Here is a 21,691-nt window from a genome sequence, read left to right as displayed (position 1 = left end):
TTTCTGAGCATCCTATACACTTTCCCTACAGGTGGAAACTATCAATAAATATTTCTCAAGTGCAAGAAAGCATTTCTCATGAAAACAGTGTAATCCATGAACACCTTGGAAACAAAGACTGAGGAAAAGAGGAATTCCTAATCAGAGATGTCAAGGGATGATATGTACAAAAAATAAATATTGTTGATTTATTACAAAATGTAATTGTACCATTTAAACTGTGCTTGTAATGGCAATTTATGCAAAAACTAATCATGCTATTGTTTTCTTTTCTACTAGTGACCTCAACCCCGTGGGATCTGGGAATGATACTCTGATTTCAGAATTTCTACTCCTGGGATTTTCAGAGGAACCAGAACTGCAGCCCCTCATATATGGGCTTTTCCTCTCCATGTACCTGATCACTGTGTTGGGAAACCTGCTCATCATCCTGGCTGTCATGTCAGACTCCCACCTCCACACACCCATGTACTTCTTCCTCTCCAACCTGTCCTTGGTAGACATCTGTTTCACCTCCACCACCATCCCAAAGATGTTGTGGAACATCCAGACACAGAGCAAAGTCATCACCTATGCAGGCTGCATAACACAGATTTATTTTTTTCTGCTCTTTGTAGGACTGGATGACTTCCTTCTATCTGTGATGGCCTATGACAGGTATGTGGCCATCTGCCACCCCTTGCACTATATGGTCATCATGAACTCCCGGCTCTGTGGACTGCTGGTTCTAGAGTCCTGGGTCATAAGTGCCCTGAATTCCTTGTTACAAAGTTTAATTGTGTTGCCATTGTCCTTCTGCACAGACTTGGAAATCCCGCACTATTTTTGTGAACTTAAAGAGGTGGTCCAACTTGCCTGTTCTGATACCTTTCTTAATAACTTTGTGATGTATTTAGTTTCTGTGCTACTGGGTGGTTGTCCCCTGGCTGGTATCATTTACTCTTACTCTAAGATAGTGTCCTCCATACGTGCAATCCCATCAGCTCAGGGGAAGTATAAGGCATTTTCTACCTGTGTGTCTCACCTCTCAGTTGTCTCCTTATTTTATTGTACATGCCTAGGAGTTTACCTCAGTTCTGCTGTTACTCAAAGCTCACACTCACGTGCAGTAGCCTCGGTGATGTACACGGTGGTCACACCCATGCTGAACCCCTTCATCTACAGTCTTAGGAACAAAGACATAAAGAGGGCCCTGAAAGGATTCTATGAGATGGCAGGTACAAAGTGGCAATCACCCGTTGATACAAAGTGCCCTTCCTTTTGGGGCTACAGAGCTAAAAACCAGAAATTGTGAATCTTTAATCACATTGTGATTTTTAGATTTGCTCCTTTAAAAAAAATATATATATAAAAATATAAATTATATATATACATATACACACATATATATATATGTGTGTATATGTATATATATATAAAATTTATTTCAGAGAGGAAGGGAGAGGGAGAGAGAGACAGAAATATCAATGATGAGAGTGCAGTATTAATTGGTTTTATCCTGCATTCCCCCTCCTGTTAAATGCACCCACTACCTGGGCATGTGTCCTGACCAGAAATCCAATGGTCACCTCCTGGTTCATAGGTCAATGCTCAGATTCTGAGAAATACAGGCCAGGACAGACTTTTTGCTTTTATTTCTGTCCTTGAATTTCCTTTGTTTGTTTCAACTTCTCTATACAATTTACGTGAACTCTTTATTAAGCTTCCTGCTTTGTCTGTTATATAGAAAGTTTCCCCTTTTTCCCTTTTTAACCTTCACAATGTTTTCTCCAACCTTGGTCAGAAGTAGTGAGAAGTTATTATTTACTTTACCAGAAACATTGATATCTTAAGAAAAATTTCTTCCCAAATGACATATATCATTGTAAGTAATTTGTTCTGTTTTGTAGGTAGTATAGTAATAACTGGTATTACTCATTAAAAAAAAAAAAAGCACTAACTACCTAATCCACTGTATAATTTTATGCCATTAAATATTTTTAAAATTTCTTTATTGATTAAGTTATTCACATATTTGTCCTCATCCCCCCATTCCCATCCCAAACCCCTCCCCACCTATGCCCTCACTCCCCTGTTGTCTGTGACCACTGGTTAGCTTATATGCATGCACACAAGTCCTTTGGTTGATCTCTATCCCTTCCCTTTTCTATCCCTAGCTACCCTCTGAGGTTTGACACTCTGAACAATGCTTTACTGTCTCCGAGTCTGTTTTTGTTCATCAGTTTATAATAATTCCCCCAAACCTATATTAAGTGCTACAGGTAAAACAAAATCTAAACACTAGCTACTGAGGACCTATAGAACCAGAGATTAATCCAGAAACACTGCCACCCAGTGGTAGAATCTCAAATTGACTCTTGTGTAAACACAAATAAAAGAGTATAAGAAATAAAGACCTACAGCCTGCTTGAAAATCAGGATGGTGGCCTGCAACACTGAGGAGCAGTGGAATGCAGGGAGCTTCAATACTGTACTGAGGAGGAGACAGGCATGCCAAACAGAACAGTAGAGGAAGTGAATGACCTTCACTACTGCACATTTTTTTATTTCATTTTTTACTTAAGAAATGATGTATCTTTTTCTTTTTCCCTCATTTGATTTTACTGTTTTAATTATTACATTTTAATTTTCAATCAGTATTATTATTATTTCTATTTTACCTTTTTTTTTTAAACAAAGTGTCATTTTTTTTTTAAAAAAGTGTCATTTTATTTTACTTTGGGATTACTGTTCTACATTCTATCTTCATCTTTCCTTTAGCATCATTTTACTCTATTTTAACTTTACCTTTTTGCCAACACTCTCTTCCTCACTTTTCCCTTTTTTGTTGTGCTGTTTATCTTACCCTCTTTCTGCTTTAGATTTTCCCTGTTCCTTCTTTTGACCCCCGTTAAAATTTCACCCTACTTATATATCTAATTTCCAATCCCCTGCTCTAAGTCCATACACACCTCTCTCTTCTCCTTCTTCACTATCCCTATTTTTTTTCTCTTTTTCTCTGTTCTTTTGTTGTGGTTTGCTTGATTGTTGATTATATCGGTTTCTTTATGCTTGTTTGTGAGATTGTTTTGCTTTTTCATTTTTTGTTTGGTTTTTGCTTATGTTTTCCCTCAACTGGGATGATATTGGTTGTTGTTTGTAGTTTGCATTCATCTCTAGGTATTTGTTGCTGGCATTGGTTGGTATTAGTAGCTGTTCTACTGGAGTTTTCTCCCCATATAAATACTTTTCTCCCCTCTTCTTTCTTTTTTTTTTAAATATATTTCATTGATTTTATACAGAGAGAAAGAGAGAGAGATAGAGAGTTAGAAACATTGATGAGAGAGAATCATCGATCAGCTGCCTCTTGCACAGCCCCTACTCGGGATGTGCCTGCAACCAAGGTACATTCCCCTGACCAGAATTGAACCAGAGACCTTTCAGTCCCCAAGCCGATGCTCTATCCACTGAGCCAAACCGGTTTCGACCCTCCCCCCGCTTCTTTCTTATTCTCTTTCTTTTCTCCCTTACTTTTTTTTTTTTTTCCTTTTCCCAATTTTATTTTTGCACTCTATTTTTTTTTTCTTCTTTCTTTCTCATCCTCTAATTTGCCTTTCCCTGGTGGTCACCTTTATTGGGGTTATTAATAGTGTGAATACATTTGTGTTCAGTGCCTTGTGGATAGATCTCAAGAAACTAGAAACACCAGTCAGAAAGGATATATGCACCAGTATGTTCATAGCAGCACAATTCATTATAGCTAAGATTTGGAAACAGCCTAAATACCCATCAGCAGATGACTGTATTAGAAAACTGTAGTACATCTACACAATCAAATACTATGCTGCTATAAAAAGAAGGAATTCTTACCATTTGCAGCAGCATGGATGGAACTGGATAACATTATGCTAAGTGAAATAAGCCAGGCTATGAAAGAAAAATACCACACGTCTCACTCATTTATGGAAAATGTAGGACATTATAACGTGATGAATAAAAAGATAGATACAGAGACAGTGAAGCATCAAACACACTGTCAAATTACAGCTGGAAGGTTGGGGAGTGTTATGGAGGGGGGAAAAGAGATCAACTGAAGGACTTGTATGCATGCATATAAGCAAAATCAATGGACAGAATACACTGGGGTGGGGTAGATGGGATGAGGGCATGTGACAGGGGTTATTGGAAGCTGGGGAAGGGCAATAGGACAAAGAGAGGAGATATATTTGCTACTATATGTAATACTTTAAACAATAAGAATAAATAATTAAAATAAATAAATAAATAAATAAAAGATTTAGAGACATTTCTAGTAAAAAAAAAAAAATTTTTTTTTTTACTAGATGTGGAAATAAAGGAACCCTAGAACACTGCTGGTTAGAATGCATACTTTTGCAGTGATTGTGGAAAATAGTATGGAATAAAAATCAAACTGTTGTTTAACACGGTGGCCTGAAGACTGAAAAGTCCCAGGTTGGATTCTGGCCAACGGTGTGTACCTTGGCTGTGGGCACATCCCCAGTAGGAGGTGTGCAGGATATAGCTGGTCGATTTTTTTCCCTAATTGATGTTTCTAGCTCTCTATCCCTCTCCCTTCCTCTCTGTAAAAAATCAATAAAATATATTTTTTATAGAAATGATGTATAAAAAGGATTAAACTGTGCTCTTATATTTTTCTCTCCTATGAAATGATACAAATGGCTTTGGTAACTAAATGCAGTTTATTTCGTAGAAGTAGTACAACTCATGCCTTTTATTTTAATAAAATGAAAGAAAAATTACTCAGATGATAAAATGCATTTCAAAAGAAATTGTTCTCAAGAAATCTCATGTAGTCTCATGAGATAAATGGGAATTTCCAAATATTTTATTCAAGGTTGGGAATCAACTTGGGAGAGGAGAAAATGAATAGGAAAAGCTGTTAGATATCAGAAAGTAAAAAAATTTATAAAGAGATTCAATTAAATTATATAGAAATAATAGAAACAGAAATTCTAGGAATAAACAGAGAGATTAATTCTACACCCACAATAGCTGACTCTGAGGCTTTGAGTCCAGCTATCATGTGCATTTCCTCAGCCCTAGAACAATTGGAACTTTCATAGCGACCATCCCAACAAGTCTTTTCAGAGCCCTCTTTATGTCTTTGTTCCTGAGACTGTAGATGAAGGGGTTCAGCATGGGTGTGAGCACGGTATACAAAACTGAGGATATTGCACTTGAGCTATGGGTAACAGCAGAGCTGAGGTACACTTCTAGGCTTGTACCATAAAACAAGGAAACAACTGAGAGGTGAGACACACAGGTAGAAAATGCCTTATACTTCCCCTGAGCTGATGGGATTGCACGTATGGAGGACACTATCTTAAAGTAAGAGTAAAGGATCCCAGCAAAGGGACCACCACCCAATAGCACCATTCCAAAATACATCACCATGTAATTAAGAAATGTGTCAGAACAGGCGATTTCGAGCATCTGTTTAATTTCACAAAAAAAGTGTGGGATTCCCAGGTTTGGACAGAAGGTTAATCTCAACACCATTAAGCATTGTAACAAGGAATGCAATACACTCACACTCCAGGACACCAGAACTAGCAGTCCACAGAGATGAGGATTCATTATGACCATGTAGTGCAGGGGGTGGCAGATGGCCACAAACCGGTCATAGGCCATCACAGTCAGAAGAAAGTTCTCCAGTCCTGCAAATAACAAGAAAAAAATACATCTGGGTGATGCAGCCTGCATAGGTGATGACTTTGCTCTGTGTCTGGAGGTTCCATAGCATCTTTGGGATGGTGGTGGAGGTGAAACAGATGTCCACCAAGGACAGGTTGCAGAGGAAGAAGTACATGGGCGTGTGGAGGTGGGAGTCTGAGCTGACGGCCAGGATGATGAGCAGGTTTCCCAACACAGTGACCAGGTACATGGAAAGGAAAAGCCCAAATATGAGGGGCTGCAGTTCTGGTTCCTCTGATAATCCCAGGAGAAGAAATTCTGAAAATCCTGTGATGTTCCTTAGTTCCATGCGGTGGAGGTGACTACCAGGATATATTATAGGAAAAGTGACATTTTCTAAAACAAGCATTAATGACAAAGCATAAAAGCTGCAGCTTTATTATAGAATTAACGAATTAATGTCCCAATTTGGTATATTGCATGGCCTCCTTTAGGACATCCCTAGTGCCATGTCTGATTAGAATTTCCTTTTCCATGTGAAGAATTCTTGGCACTTTCTTGATTCTTTCAGTGTGAAAAATAAATGTAAGAAAACAATACATGAGTTGTAAGATCAGCACGCTGACTATAGTTCATAATAGCGTATTGCGTATTTGAATGTGGCTAGAGTGTAGATTTTAATTGTCCTTATCACAAGAAAAAAATTGTACAACTAAGTGTGTTGGCAAATGTGAAGTGGACAATGTGGAGGACATATTGCAATATGTGCAAATACAGACTCATTGTGTTGTTCTCCTGAAACTAAAATAATGTTATGTCAATTATACTTTAATTAAAAGTTTTTTAAACCAAAAGGAAATGATTCAGTACGACTGACTCAGAGAATGGACCACATGAAATTTATGAACTTCATTCATTCTCCGCAGAACATTTATACATATACAAAAGAAAAAAATGGAAAAAAGTTTGTGTAATACACTTCTTTACTTTGTTAGGAAGAATCCAATAAAAAAGAGAGTAAGAAAATATAATAAACAATGTTGTGATAGTCTGAAAAGTGACAGATGATTACTAGACCTGTGTAGAAATTATATTTCTAATGTATATAAATGTTGAATCACTATAGTGTATACCTGAAACTAATACAATATTCTATACAAACTGTACTTAAACAAACAAAAACAGAATAAAAACACTTTGATAACACTATGAAAAGGAAAGAATTTTCAATTGTATGATATAGTGACAATTATATTGGAAGTCAACTATATTTTAAATAAAAGTAAATTAATTAATCAAGTAAAGCCAAAACTTACAAATTTTTAATAATACTCTAAATGGCTTACTAATCCACAAAGGTTATTCTCATAAGTAATAAAATAATTACAAAGTGAATCTCATTACCTTACTCTTTTTCATCTACCAAGTGAATGTAAGGATAGTAAAGGATACCAATAAGGGGATTACAACCAAGGAGAAGGAACATAATGTGAAATGTATGTCTCAGGCACTGTGTTTGCAAGGGTGTATTTGAAGCCTTCTTTGGTCTGGACCTTTCTCTCATGTATGGATCCTAGTCTAATATGCCCCATCATACAATTTTAAAAAGGTTCTCAGATCAATGTATATTCTTCCACAGTTCATAACTTATTTTTCTATTCCTGTTGTTAATAAAGTCCTTGAACTTATGTTCTACTTCTACTTGAAGGACTTTACACCTCCAGTGCCCTTTCTTAATTTGTCTTCTATTGGTACCATTTATTTGTCAACATTGGCACCTGCATTTCTGAGTGCAGTGTCACTTTCCTTTGAGCATCATGAATAAATACATTAATGTAATAGCAAAGCCAGCGACAATCACAGTGATAACTGGTACCTTCGTTATGTTCTAAGGTAACTTCAGGTACAAGGTCTTGGCTTCATATGTCTCTGATCCCATCCTGCCATGTCTGTTGGGTTCTCAAACTCACATGCATGGGAATTCAGAGACGAAGGGTTCACTTTGGAGGTCAAAGACTTGCTTGGATCGCTGGTGATGCAGACCAGAGTTCTGTCCCAGACAAGACAACATGAGTGAAGCATTGGTCCCCCAGACAAATTTAGAACTTCAAAAGCAACAACCATGTTCCTTCCTACCAATGGTTGCACATGCTGAGGGTCTGCAATAGTGTTGCAATTTATGTACTCTGTGTCTGGCCATTAGGTACTCTTCTTGTTACTCTTACCTGTAAGCACAGGATTCCCCTGGGGACACTGGTCTGGACAGAATAGAAACTCTTCCTGATAATTCTCTGTTCCCTGGAGACTATGTACTTAGCCAGGTGAGTGCTGATGTGATTAGTCCTTCATTAAATGCTCTGCTTCCTGTCATCTACATCTTCAATTGCCTCATCTCAACGCTGAGGTAAAGTTTCTAAATGTGTGGACCTCAAGGGTATTAGTCTCAGTGAAATGCAAATAGCATGTGATTTTCACTTATATGTTGAATCCAAAGAAAAAAAATTAAAACACACTCATAGACATAGAGAAGACTGGTAGATTGTTAAATTAGAGGGGGCTTGGGAGACTTGGAGAAGAAGGGATTAAAAAGTAAAATAGGTAGAAAATAGTCACAGGCTGTACAGTACAGATAAGAGAATATAGTCAATAATATAGTAATGACTATTTATGTAGCCAGTTGCATACTGAAAATCCCAAGGTAAAACTTTGTAAAGTATATGATAGTCGAAGCCCTATGTTGTGCTCCTGCAGCTAATAAAAAAATATTGGAAGTTAATAGTATTTTAAATAAGTCTATTAATGAGAAATCTGTCTGACTGGTTTTTGGGTCTTCAAAGCATAGAGTTTTGGTGGGAACACAACCCCTGATATCTCTAGAAAATGACTATTTTTTTTCTTTAGTAAATGGGGTATGTTTGTTCCTTCCATATAAAACCTTGGGCTTCTATACTATTTGGCTTCATGAAAAAACAATTAGGAATTTCATAGATATAGCACAAGTTAGGAACTGCCATTTAGTCCTTCACTATAAAATGTTTATTAAATGCACTGCATTCATTGATATTTTATGCACCATAACCCAACATAGCACATTATAACAATTGGAAAATGTATGTTTTATCAACACGTATTTTGTGAGGTAGTACATCTATACTAGCAAACTACCTTCTCCAATACAGAAATGGCCCAGTGACAGTCCCCAGGCAGGTCCCAGGGGGTAAATGTCTGATAAAGGGGTAGGAGGGATGTCTGGCGAAAGTGTTCAGTGGCACAGGGTGGGGGGAGGGGGATCACTTAAAATGACACAGGAGGATCAGAAGGGGCAATCAAAATGACACAGGAGGATCAAAAGGGGTTACTAAAATGGTAAACCCCCTCTCCCCCTCCCCCCCCGATTCTCCTGTGCCATTTTGATTCCCCCCTCTGATTCTCCCAGGTCATTTTAAGTGATCCCCCTCCCCCCCACCTTGATACCCCAATTCTCTTTTTTTACCCCTAGAAATGAGCACAAAAAGAAAAAGCTACTCCATGGAGTACAAGAAAGGAATCGTGGAAGACTCTTGGGGCCAAAATCTTACTGCTTTCTGCAAAGAGAAGATGTTGAGTATCCGATTTGTCCAAAAATGGCAGTGAGCAGAGTATGGTAACCTCATTTAACAAGTGGACAAGAGAAATGCTAAAAAGCTCAAGTGTGGATCAGGCAACCATTATTTTCCGAGCTGGAAGACCTGATCTGTGAATGGGTTGTTGACAGGAGAACAAAGGCTTTGGTTGTGAATAGGGCTCAGATTCAAGAATTTGCCCTTGCAATGGCACCACAGTTTGACATAGCCCCCGAAGACTTCAAAGCATCACAACACTGGCTGGATAATTTCCTTCAGCGAAGTGAACTGTCTTTAAGAAGATCTACCAGTACAACACTGTTTAGGTTGGAAGATACTCAAGTTATTAAGCTAGCACTTGCATTCAAGTCCTTTATTAATGATGCTGACTTCTCTAAATACAATCTTTCCAACATGATTGCTATGGATGAAACTGCAGTGTTTATGGGCCAATCATCTCAAACAACAACTGAACAGCGGGGTGCCTCCTTAGTGTACATTCCCTCCACTGCTTACGAAAGTACACGTGTTTCCTGTATTTTGGCAATTCATCTGGATGGCACTGAAATCCCACCTTTAATCATTTCTAAGGACAAGAAGGAAAAGATTGAATGTGTTTTGGGTGTCTTTATTCTTGAAACTGAAAAAGCCTGGGCCACACAAGCAGTTATAAGGAAGTGGGTTGATTTAATGCTGCCACTTGTTATGTGTGGGAGTCAAAGAGGTCTGCTAGTCTGGGATGCAGCCAGCACTCACTGCGCTAAAGACATGAAGACATTTCTTCATGAAAGAAAAATAGATCAGATAATGATTCCCGCAGGAATGACTGCCTATCTCCAGACTCTTGATACTGCAATAAACAAGCCATTCAAAGACAATTTGCGCATGGAAATTAATGACTACATTGAAAATAGCATGGAGAGAAATCAGCATGGAAACTTTGTGAAACCTAAACTGCAAGAAGTTGTGACTTGGGTGAAGAATTCATGGGAGAAAATCACTGACAGTTGCATTGCAAATGCACTGCAAGCAGGCTACCTTGACAAGAAGTACTCATTTAAAGACAGTGCTATTGCTAAACATGAGAGATTTGGTCCAATGATTCTGAAAGAAATGGAGTCACAAGAAACTCACCAGGAAATTTAGGAATTGGATTGTTATGATGATGTTCCAGAAGATGATGACATGATTGTCATTGAATAAATGAGTAAATTCTTGATACTGTAGGATTCACAGTTTGTCTGGTTTGTGTTGACAACTACTGTACTACAGTACTGTATACAGGTAATAAATTTCCTTTATTTTCTTTTAACAATAAATGTGTACCATATTCTTCTTCATGGAAAAATAAGACATCCCCTGAAAATAAGACCTAGTGCATCTTTGGGAGCAAAAGTTAATATAAGACACTGTTTTATTTTTGGGGAAACAGGGTATGTTCATATTTATTGACCATAGCTTAGGTCTGGAAACAACCCAAATGCCCATGGGTAAATGTGTGAATGAAAAAGCAGTGACATCATCACCCCTATAAAATTCCTTGGACTACCCCCTCCCCCCCCCCCCCCCCCCCGAGCTTTTAGTTTTCATATATGGTGCTTTTTTTTTTTCCACATGACAAAATTTAGAAAAGGAGAATTATTTTCCTTAGAACTATGGAGGAGTCATAACTTTAGACAGTACTCAAATTTTCAAACAGAAGGGGAAATAGAATTCATTAAAAAGAATACACTGCCATGACATGTTTGGCTCAGTGGATAGAGCTTCGGCCTGTGGACTGAAAGATCCCAGGTTCATTTCTGGTCAAGGTCATGTACCTTGGTTGCAGACACATCCCCAGTGGGAGGTGTGTGGGAGGCAGCTGGTCAATATTTCTCATCAATGTTTCTAACTCTCTATCCCTCTGTAAAAAATCAATAAAATATATTTAGAAAAAATACATTAACCAATCACTAACCCTAATGCAAAAAAATCCCCTTATATATGAACATCAGTCTTCCATACTTTGCTGAGTACAGCATGAAAAGCAATACTTTGGAAGATTAAAAATGGCAGCAGAGTAGGATGCTGCTGCATGGATATGCTCCCTGGATCAAGCTGGAATTATAACTGAAATACTACAGAAAGGTTTCCTGAGTAATCAATGGAAAACTACCAGGGGAGAACCCTGATACACAAGGACAGAAGGTGGAGACCTTATAGAGACTGGTAGGAGAGGTAGAGGCGTGAAAGTGCTTGCTGGACACCCATAGATGGCAACTGAATTCCTAGAAAGATATCTTAGCTGTGTGGTGAGAGGGCAGGGTAGGGCGGGGCTAACTCCTGACTCCATTTTGTACTGTGGGGCAGGGCGAAGCTATCCTCCATTTTGTAACTGGACCCTCGCCCTCACCCAACCAATCAGTGTCAGCCAAAGCAGTGACATCACCACCCCTATAAAACCCCTTGACCTGTTGAAGCTTGTGCTTTCCCCCCCTGCCAAGCCAATGTCAGTGTGAATGGGACAGAGCCCATGCTAGCATGTAACAGGCTTTCTGCTATTGCATTAGATTGTGCTCCCTGGTGGTCTATGGGGATCACAAAATCTGGGTGTAAAAGGGACATGCCACTGAGAACTCTGGGATCTAATCCTAAAGCTGGGCTTCCCAAAGGAGAGCAGAAAACTGAGGAGGGTATCCACATAACATCTATCTGTGAAAAGCAGTGGGGCAATATGTGACAGGCAGTAGCAGCTGAAAGTTAGAAGAACTTACAACTGGAGATTTGAGGGATAGAGCTCAGAATCCAGACACCCTAAGATTCCTGGATTGAGTCATTCCCTCACACATCAGAAGACTTATTTCCCACAGAGACATCAGCCTCACCTGAGGGGGAAGACAGTGGATACACCCGAATGCAAAACACCTTGTCCTGATGCCACTTGAGAGATTAGATGTAACAATTAGCCTTCAGGCAGAAGCAACTGCTCCACCTGTTGAAAAAACTGTCACCACAACTGAGGACAATTGTTTAGGGGCATTTCAAGTCAGAATCCTGTTAACCTGTATAAAGGGGAGATCCCTGGAGGCTGTGAGTGCCTGATCCAATTAATCAAGAATAGCCTTTAAAATTGTCCTGCACTAGAGATTGAACTGTATAGAGGATCTACCTAAAGCATAGTCACAAAACCTAACAGACAACCAAAGTGAGGAAACAAAAAATGAACCCCAAATTAAAGAACTAGCGAGTTCTACAGAAGAAGGGATAAATGAAGCAGAGGTAAGGAATTTATCTGAAACAGAGCTCAGAGTAAGGATGTTAAAAATGCTCAATAGTAAGATAAAATATAGAGTAACTATGAAAAAAGAACAGTCTGAATAAAGAATGATATAACACAAATAAAAAGCACATTAGAAGAAATGCACAGCATATTAGAAAAAGCTGAGGATCAAATCAGTGAATAAGAAGACAGAGTTGAAAATGTCACAGAATTAGAGAAGCAAAAAGAAAAAAATAAATAAAACAATTAAGAAACAGGAGGAAAGCTTAAGGGAAGTGTGGGATAATGTGTAACCTAACAATATTAAAATAGCAGGTATGCCAGAAGAGGCAGAAATGGATAAAGGAATAGAGAAGGTGTATGAAGAAGTAATGGTAGGAAAAAGTAATAGAAGTTCAGGAGACTCATAGAACCACAAAGGAGAAGAACCCAAACAGACCCACACCCAGACACATTAATTATAATAAAAGCCTAATATGTAAATCAACTGAACACCACAACTACTGGTCACTATAATGTGTACTAACTTCCAGGGTGCAGACACTCAACACAGGAGTTGCCTTCAGTTGGTCAGTGGATGGGCCTCTAGTAAAAATCAAAACTAAATAAAAAAGAAAATGCAATACTTTGCACAGTAACAAAATTAGTGCTTAACAATTTTGCCTCTTCATATTTCAGGTCATCTCTGACATTAAACCCATATTAGAATAATTAATAAAAACTTGCCTTTCTATATAGACTTCACTAATAGATATACATTTGATAGTCAATTTTTGTGAATGTATATAGTAGGAATTGAAGACAATGTGCTGAATAGAATCATAAATCCAGGAGACCAGTTATAAAGCAGAATAGCATGTTTGTAGTGTAATTGCCTGACACTGAACATTTAATTTCCAAGTCATTCATTTGAAAGATAACCATGTAGAATAAACATATGTTCAACTCTGTGACAGGTTATGAGATAAGCACCCAGGCCAACTGGCCAAGGAGGTTCTCCTTATGGAAAGCTCTGGATAACATAGGTAACTGACCTCATAAGTGACTCCTTTTCACTTTTCACACACTAACGCCTGCTCTTAAGTTTTGAATTCACCAAGAAAGAGTAAAAATTTGAAACTCAATGCATCCTGCATTGGACAATAATAGATGCAGAGACCACAGTTGTGTTTTCTCTCTCTTTCCCAACTCTCTTCTACCTTCTCTTCCCTCTATTTTTTCCTTCTCCTCATTCTCCTCTTTCCTCCTCCCTTTCTCCCCATGACCTCCTGTGTGGATGTCAGGCAGGGTGTGTGAGTAGGGTTTGTGAGCAATGGACCTTGCTTTTACCAGGTTCTCTGAAGGTTGCTGCTTGTGTGCATCTTGAAATCATAATAAGAATCACAGGGGCTGGTCCAGCCACAACAAAGTCTCAGGTCAGTATCACAAGAATCAAAGGCCCTCAGGAGTGCCCCAGCCATTTATAACGAATATATATATATATTTTTTATCCATAGGCTGAGACTTAAATGGAGCAACATTTAAAATCTACATTATCAGGAAGAGATAGTGATGTAAAAATGAACGACAGACACAAAGTGAAAACTGGTTTCATATTTTCCTGTAAAATATAATTAAATAAAAGTCCTTAGATACCACATGTAGTTTTGTCCATATGAGTAATAAACTGGGATTTTTTTTTTCAGAAAAACTATAGGAAAAGAGCTTAGCGTAATATTTGTCACTTTAGAAGAAATTATTTTAGAGAAATCTAAGTTGTCCAATGAAAGATTTGGAAATTTTTAAATATTACTGACCCAATGTTGACAAAATCTTTGATGTTGTATAAAAAAATAATATAAAACAGCAAACTCTATATATTATAGCAGAAACTTAATAAAGTGAGTAACATTCTATAGAGAAGCTGAATACAAAAAAAGGACATGGCTGGTTATACAGAGAAAGATCCAGTTCTTTTCCACATGATCCATCAGCTTCTGGTTTCAAGGGGTTTAGCAATGCAACCAAGGGCACTTAGTTAGCCCAGAACAATTGACCTTTCATACCTGCCATCCCCAAGCTGCAATTCAGCACCATCTTTATGTCTTTGTTCCTGAGACTGTAGATGAACAGATCTGCAAAGGTGTGACCACAGCGTACATCACTGAAGCGATTGATTGTGACTGTGAGGTGTGGATAGGAGCAGAGCTGAGATATATGCCTAGGATGGTACAATAAAATGAGGAGACAACTGAGAGGTGAGATGCTCAGGTAGAAAATGCTTTATATTTCCCTGAACTGATGGCATTCTACATAAGGAGTACAGTCTTTTAGAGTATGAGTAAAGGATTCCAACTTGAGACCATCAGCCAACAGCCCAATTGTAAAATACATCACAGTGTCATTAAGGAAGGTGTCAGAACAGGCAAGTTTGATCATCTGCTTAAGTTCACAGAAAAAGTGGGGGATTTCTAATTCCACAGGGAAGGAAAGTCTCAATATCATTAAGCTATGTAACAAGGGTTTCAAAACACTCATGATCCAGGACACCAGAACCAGAGGTTCATGAGGACTATGTAGTGCAGTGGGTTGCAGATGGCAACATGCCTGTCTTAAGCCATCACAATTAGAAGGTAGGTGTCCCATCCTTCAAAGAGTGTGAAAAAATACATCTTGTTAATGCAGCCTTCATAAGTGATGACTTTTCTCTGTGTCTGGATGTTCACGAGCATCTTTGGGATAGTGGTGGAGGTGAAACAGTTGTCCACCAAGGTCAGTTTGCAAAGGTACATGGTGTGTGGAGGTGGGAGTCTGTGCTGACAGCCAGGATGATGAGCAGGTTTCTGAGCAAAGTGATCAGGTACATGGAGAAGAAAAACCCAAATATGAGGGGCTGCAGTTCTGGTTCCTCTGAAAGTTTCAGAAGAAGAAATTCTGAAATTGGGGTATTATTGCCTTGTACCATGTGGTAGTGGTCAAAACAAGGAAGAAAAAATTGTATGATTAATTTTATATGTGTTGGTATTAACATAGTGAAATATGTTTTTATGTTTTTCAGTCAAGAAATTATTTACTTATATTGAGTATGTCGCCTTTAAGAGGTTTGCTTTGCTAATTTTAGTTAGGAATTCTTGTCCTACACTCAGTTTACCCCTAAGAGGTCATGTAATATATAGTCAATAGAAAATTCTTTTATACATTTGAGGAATTTATGTTGATTACTGACTATCTTCTATGGTAAGAGTATAGAATGCTGAGAAATAAAGTTTTCTGCAATCCAATGATGAAAAAAATATATAAATTACCAACTAGAAAAACATATGTTCTGTCAGATAGCAACAGGTTCTATGAAGAAGAAAGACAAACATAAAGTAATTTGAATGGAGATGATGTATTTTAATGAGAGTTCAGAAAGACCTGAAAAGTGATATTTGACCAGAGTCCTAGAGGAAGACAGAGAGGGAGTCATGAAGTTATTGGGGGGAAGTGAGTGCTCTGCTGTGGGAAGAGTCAGTGTGAAGACCCAGAGGGTGGCCTTTGTTTCAGATATTCAAGCCTTCAACCCAGGCATGTGCCTTGACCAGGGATCTAATCATGACCTTTTGGTTCATGGGTTAATGCTCAATCACTGAGTAGTAACTGGTCAATACCTGCTTGTTTTTTAAATCTAGACTTATCAAAATGACTTATTAGTTGCAATAGTCTTCTAATGCATTTTAGGTAGCCGATTTTATCATCTGAAAATGCGATTATTTTATTTTATTTATTTATTTATTTATTTATTTATTTATTTATTTATTATGGTATCACATAATTGTCCTCATTCCTCCATTCCCATCTCAACCCCTCCCTACACGTGCCCCCACCTCCTGTTGTTCATGGCCACTGGTTAAGCCCATATGCATACACACAAGTCCATGGTTGATCTCTTCCCCTTACCCCCACCCTCCCCTACTTTCCCTCTGAAGTTTGACAGTCTGATCGCTGCTTCTCTTTCTCTGGGACTGTTTTTGTTCATCAGTTTATGTTGTTCATTATTTCTTTTAGATGTGTGAGATCATGTGATCCAAGAAATACTCTTGTAAGAACCTAAACTGAGACAAGCCATAATGGTTATGCTGAGAGGCAAATGAATCAGTCTGCATTGAGTTCCTTTCTGGGCCAACAGTTCTTTTGAGTCCCAATTTCAATGTCAAATAGTTTCTTATGTGTACATATCAGCCATGCTATTTCAGATCTGGTTGGTGGACAAATGGTGGTGATGCAGGTCCGACCGTCTCTGGTTTGGTCCTGGGCATCCTTCAGCAACATGCAGGCAGCTGTTGTCTCCTGGTATGGTGAGATGTCATCAGCATCTTCCGTCTCTGAATTGTTTCTCTTTTGTCTTCATAGTTGGAGCACTTCTGTCTATTCCTCTCTGTTACAGGGTTCCAGATGGTCTCGGAGTTGTTTTCTGAAAATATACAAACATATTCTTGACCAAAAGTTAATAAAGAGATATTTTCTATAAATTTGGGATTCTTTTTCATTTTTTCCCCCCAAATGATTTTCCTCTGGCTTGTTTTGACACAATGTGGGTATTTTTAAAAATATATATATACTTTATTGAGTTTTTACAGAGAGGAAGAGAGAGAAATAGAGAGCTAGAAACATCGATGAGAGAGAAACATCGATCAGCTGTTTCTTGCACACCCCCTACTGGAGATGTGTCAGCAACCGAGGTACATGCCCCTGACCGGAATCAAACCCAGACCTTTCAGTCCGCAGGCCGATACTCTATCCACTGAGCCATACCGGTCTCGGCACCATGTGTGTATTTTCATGGGTATCTTGCTGTTAGCGTTTTGAATGAAGGTTGATTTTCTAAAGTACAATTATTTTAGAGGTAAATTTTTCGCAGGATATTTTTCCTCACATGATATTTTTCCACTGTCACCCACTTTTTTAATTTAAATAATAGGAGACTTTTGGAAGTTTTGTAATGTAGTCTTGATAGCTTTTACATTTTAATTATTTGCGCTAAACTATGACTGCTTTAGGTTCATAACATGTTATGCAATTTTACCATGAGACACTCTGCCAATAAGAATTTTTGTTAACACTTTAGGAACAGCTTTTTGTACAGTACAATCATTTTTTCTAGAATATTCATTTATTTCCATTAGCCATGTTAATTTCCTCTTAGAAACTGGCTACTATTTAACTGTCAAACTCAACACTTTAGCAACAATCTTATTTACCATCTGTGTATTAGTGGAATTGATTATTTGCCTTCTTCAGAAGGGCTTGAGTATTCTGCTATTAGGCTGGATTTAGATATTAAAAACCCTCGTGCCCACATCATGGGTGCAAGCCTTCTCAAACAAGTCTTTTTGCAATGAGAGGGCAGCTGCTGTCAGCCAAGTCTCTGTCTGTTACCTGGGTCCCAATTTGAGCAGTGCATGGGAAGCCAAGCAGCCATAGGGGCTGAAAATGTGATTATTTAATTTATCCAAGACATTAGCCTACCATTGCTTATTCTTCCTTGGTTGCATTGGTTTGAAATTTCAGAACAGTGATAATAGCAGCAGGCATTTGTCTTCCGTATGACTTTCAAGCAGATTTCTCAAATATTTTTTGGTCAGGTCTGATAGAGGCTCATGGCTTTCGTGGGTGGACTGCTTCTGTTTATAATTAAATCAGGTAGTCTCCACTCCTTACACTATCCTATAGATGTGAAGGGTGCCTTTATAAGAGAATTGCTTGTTAGGTTACTGGGACCATCAGCAGAAACCAAGGACAGCTCCTGGCTGAGCCTCCATTCAGCTAAGTTCTCCTAGAGCTAAGTTTTGAGGTACTTCAGGTTGACTTTAATGGGCACTGGCATAAGAAGAGTTATACTGGGAGGAAAGTCAGGATGCTGTTACATCAGCCAGGGTCGGGGGAGACTGAGCAGAGCCTGTGTGATATAAATCTCCTAGAGCTTCCCACTAGCTGAAAAGAAGCCAGATTTAACTTTTTTAAAAATATATTTTTATTGATTTCAGAGAGGAAGGGAGAGGAACATAGAAACATCAGTGATGGGTGGGAATCATTGATTGGCTGCCTCCGTGACTGGAATTGAACCTGGAACCTTTGGGTCCCCAGACTGATGGTCTATCCACAGAGCAAAACCAGTTACAGCTTAACTTTCCTTTTAATTTTACAATTTGGTATCTGATTTACTTACTGCCCATGTCTGAATCTACACACTTAAATCAGGGGTCAGCAAAGTACTTCCCAAGAGCAAATCCCACCCATAGCCTGTTTTTGTAAAGAGGTTTTATCAATAGGGTGATGGTAGCCCTATAAGGATGTATCTACATTCTAAGCCCCAGTAACTGTAAATGTGACCTTATTTGAAAAATGTCTCGTTAGAGATATAATTAAGGATCCCAAGATGAAAGCATCCTGAATTAGCCAGTTGGACCCTGAAACCAATGGCCAGGCTCCTTATAAGATATAGAGTGGAGAGGCACAGAGAAAAGCACACCATATGTCTCCTGAGACTGGAGTGAAGCCTTTCATGACACCTGCTTGTCCGTGAGCATTCTCAGAGATCTCCTTGTACTCTGTGCTGATGAGAGAAAGGCCCACAGAATGAACATCCTCTCTGTGCCTAAGATCTTCACCTGCTCTGGAACCAGCACCTCACTCCATTTCTTGCCCTTTCTACATCAATTGTCCAAGGAAGGAAGGACCAGTAGAGCCAAGTCCAGTGAGTAATGCCATTGGGGGTGCCACAGTGAGTACTGTGGGAAAGCATCGTGGGGAGAAGTAAAGCTTTTAATAACCATGTCTTCTGGGGGAACAGTCAGGCTGATGAAATAGTGAAAGGGATGGACTCAAGATCCTGCATATTTAGTGTCCTTCATACTGAAGGGATTCCTTGCAACTTATTCTTTCTCAGCCTTTTTCTTCTCACCATCTCAGAGCACAATTCCATGGCCTCTCTCCTTGCACAGCAGGGGCTGACCCTCCCATCTATCTGCTCAGCTCTCAGGATTCTGCTTAATTTCAAACCTAGCATTTCCCTTTCTTTGTGAAGCACTGACAGAGTGAGGCAGCCTTGCAGAGTAGAAAATCACTGACTTAGAGTCAGGGAGGTGTGACTTCCAGTTCACTCTTGTACAGCCAGTGCCTGTGAACCTGGGAACGCCTCTTACATTCTGTGGGCCTTTCATCAGCACAGAGTACAAGGAGATCTCTGAGAATGCTCACGGACAAGCAGGTGTCATGCATCAAAGTACCCAGGACCATTCCTCTCTGCGGGGATCTTATTATTTTCCCTCATTAGCAGGAACTGGCCTTTTCAACTGTTCTCCCATTTATTGCATTGAATTCCAGATTATATTTACTGTCAACACACACACACACACATACCTGAACAAAGAGAACAACATACCCTCACTCTATATGATGCATTCCAATATTTTCTTTTGTGCATTCTTGACTATTCTATTTCACCATTCTGGGTCCTTTTGAGCCTTTAGTACCTGAAATAATTGTCATCTCAGGCTTTTTGCATTGCCTCTTTTCCTACATAACCTCATGTCACTCCCTCTGTCTTCCTTGAGTTCTCTGTTCAATTATCACCTTGTTTTCAGGGCTTTCAAAGCTCCCAGTTTAAAATAACACCCATCCACTCTATTTTATACCTACTTTCTCTTTCTTCACATGACACCATCTAACTTTTTATATGACATATATATTGTGTGTATTCTTTCACTATCATTATATTCCAAGAATTTTGTTTCTGAGCATCCTGTACACTTTCTCCAAAGGTGGAAGTTTCTATAAATATTCCTCAACTGCGTTAGAGCATTTCTCATGAAAACAGTGTAATCCATGACCACCTTGGAAGCAAAGTTTGAGGAAGAGAGGAATTCCTAATTAGAGATGTCATAGGGGATGAGATATACAAAAAAAATATATATTGTACTAGATATTATTACTGTAATGCAAAATATAATAGCATTTCAACTACACTTGTAATGGCCAATATTTTAAAAATGAATCTGCTAATTTTTATTTCTTTTCTACTAGTCACCTCAACCCCATGGGATCTGGGAATGATACTCTGATTTCAGAATTTCTACTTCTGGGATTTTCAGAGGAACCAGAACTGCAGCCCCTCATATTTGGGCTTTTCCTCTCCATATACCTGATCACTGTGCTGGGAAACCTGCTCATCATCCTGGCAGTCAGCTCAGACTCCCACCTCCACACACCCATGTACTTATTCCTCTCCAACCTGTCTCTGTTAGACATCTGTGTCACTTCGACCACCATCCCAAAGATGCTGTGGAACATCCAGACACAGAGCAGAGTCATAACCTATGCAGGCTGCCTCACACAGATGTATTTTTTCATATTCTTTGGAGGACTGGAGGACTTCCTTCTAGCTGTGATGGCCTATGACAGGTATGTGGCCATCTGCCACCCCTTGCACTATATGGTCATCATGAAATCGCGGCTCTGTGGACTGCTGATTGTGGTGTCCTGGATCATGAGTGCCCTGAATTCCTTGGTAGAAACCTTAGTAGTGTTACAACTGTCCTTCTGTACAGACTTTGAAATCCCCCACTATTTTTGTGATGTCAAAGAGGTGGTTCAACTTGCCTGTTCTGACACCTTTCTTAATAACATGGTGATGTATTTTGGAGTTGTGTTGCTGGGAGGTGGTCCTCTTGTTGGTATCCTTTACTCTTACTCTAAGATAGTGTCCTCCATACGAGGAGTCTCATCATCTCAGGGTAAGTATAAAGCATTTTCTACCTGCGCGTCTCACCTCTGGGTTGTCTCCTTATTTTATGGTACAAGCCTAGGAGTGTATCTTAGCTCTGCTGTTACCCACAGCTCACACTCAGGTGCCATAGCCTCAGTAATGTACACTGTGGTCACACCCATGCTGAACCCCTTCATCTACAGTCTCAGGAACAAAGACATAAAGAGGGCTCTGAAAAGATTGTTTGGGACGGCCGGTACAAAGGGGACAATCATTTTGAGAAAGAGAAAGTGCCATTGATTTCAGGGCTCCAAAACACAAAAACCAAAATTTGTGATTCTTTAACCAGATTTGAACATGCTCCTTTTATTTCTGTCCTTGAATTTCCTTTGTTTGTTTCAACTTTTCTCTACAATTTAAGCAACCATTTTATTAAGGTTTCTGTGTGTC

At 39.0% G+C, this 21,691-nt stretch overlaps 1 protein-coding gene and 1 pseudogene across 2 annotated transcripts; one reads left to right on the top strand and one right to left on the bottom strand.

Annotated features, from left to right (window-relative positions):
- Nucleotides 1-229: 229 nt before the first annotated feature.
- On the top strand, nt 230-21,541 carry LOC311622601 (olfactory receptor 7A10-like; the record flags this gene model as incomplete). The annotated part of the gene is made up of 2 exons (XM_084883859.1): nt 230-657; nt 20,938-21,541. 2 exons carry the CDS (start codon nt 230-232, stop codon nt 21,539-21,541), a joined length of 1,032 nt encoding a protein of 343 aa, XP_084739985.1.
- LOC311622602 (olfactory receptor 7A10-like) lies at nt 5,041-6,004 on the bottom strand (annotated as a pseudogene). The gene has a single exon. The product of its transcript is annotated as an olfactory receptor 7A10-like (transcript).
- Nucleotides 21,542-21,691: the final 150 nt, after the last annotated feature.

The sequence above is a fragment of the Pipistrellus hanaki genome (assembly GCF_964339955.1).
Source record: "Pipistrellus hanaki genome assembly, chromosome: 5".
In the NCBI taxonomy this organism is placed as follows: domain Eukaryota; kingdom Metazoa; phylum Chordata; class Mammalia; order Chiroptera; family Vespertilionidae; genus Pipistrellus; species Pipistrellus hanaki.
This window is presented reverse-complemented; position numbering and strand designations above follow the sequence as displayed.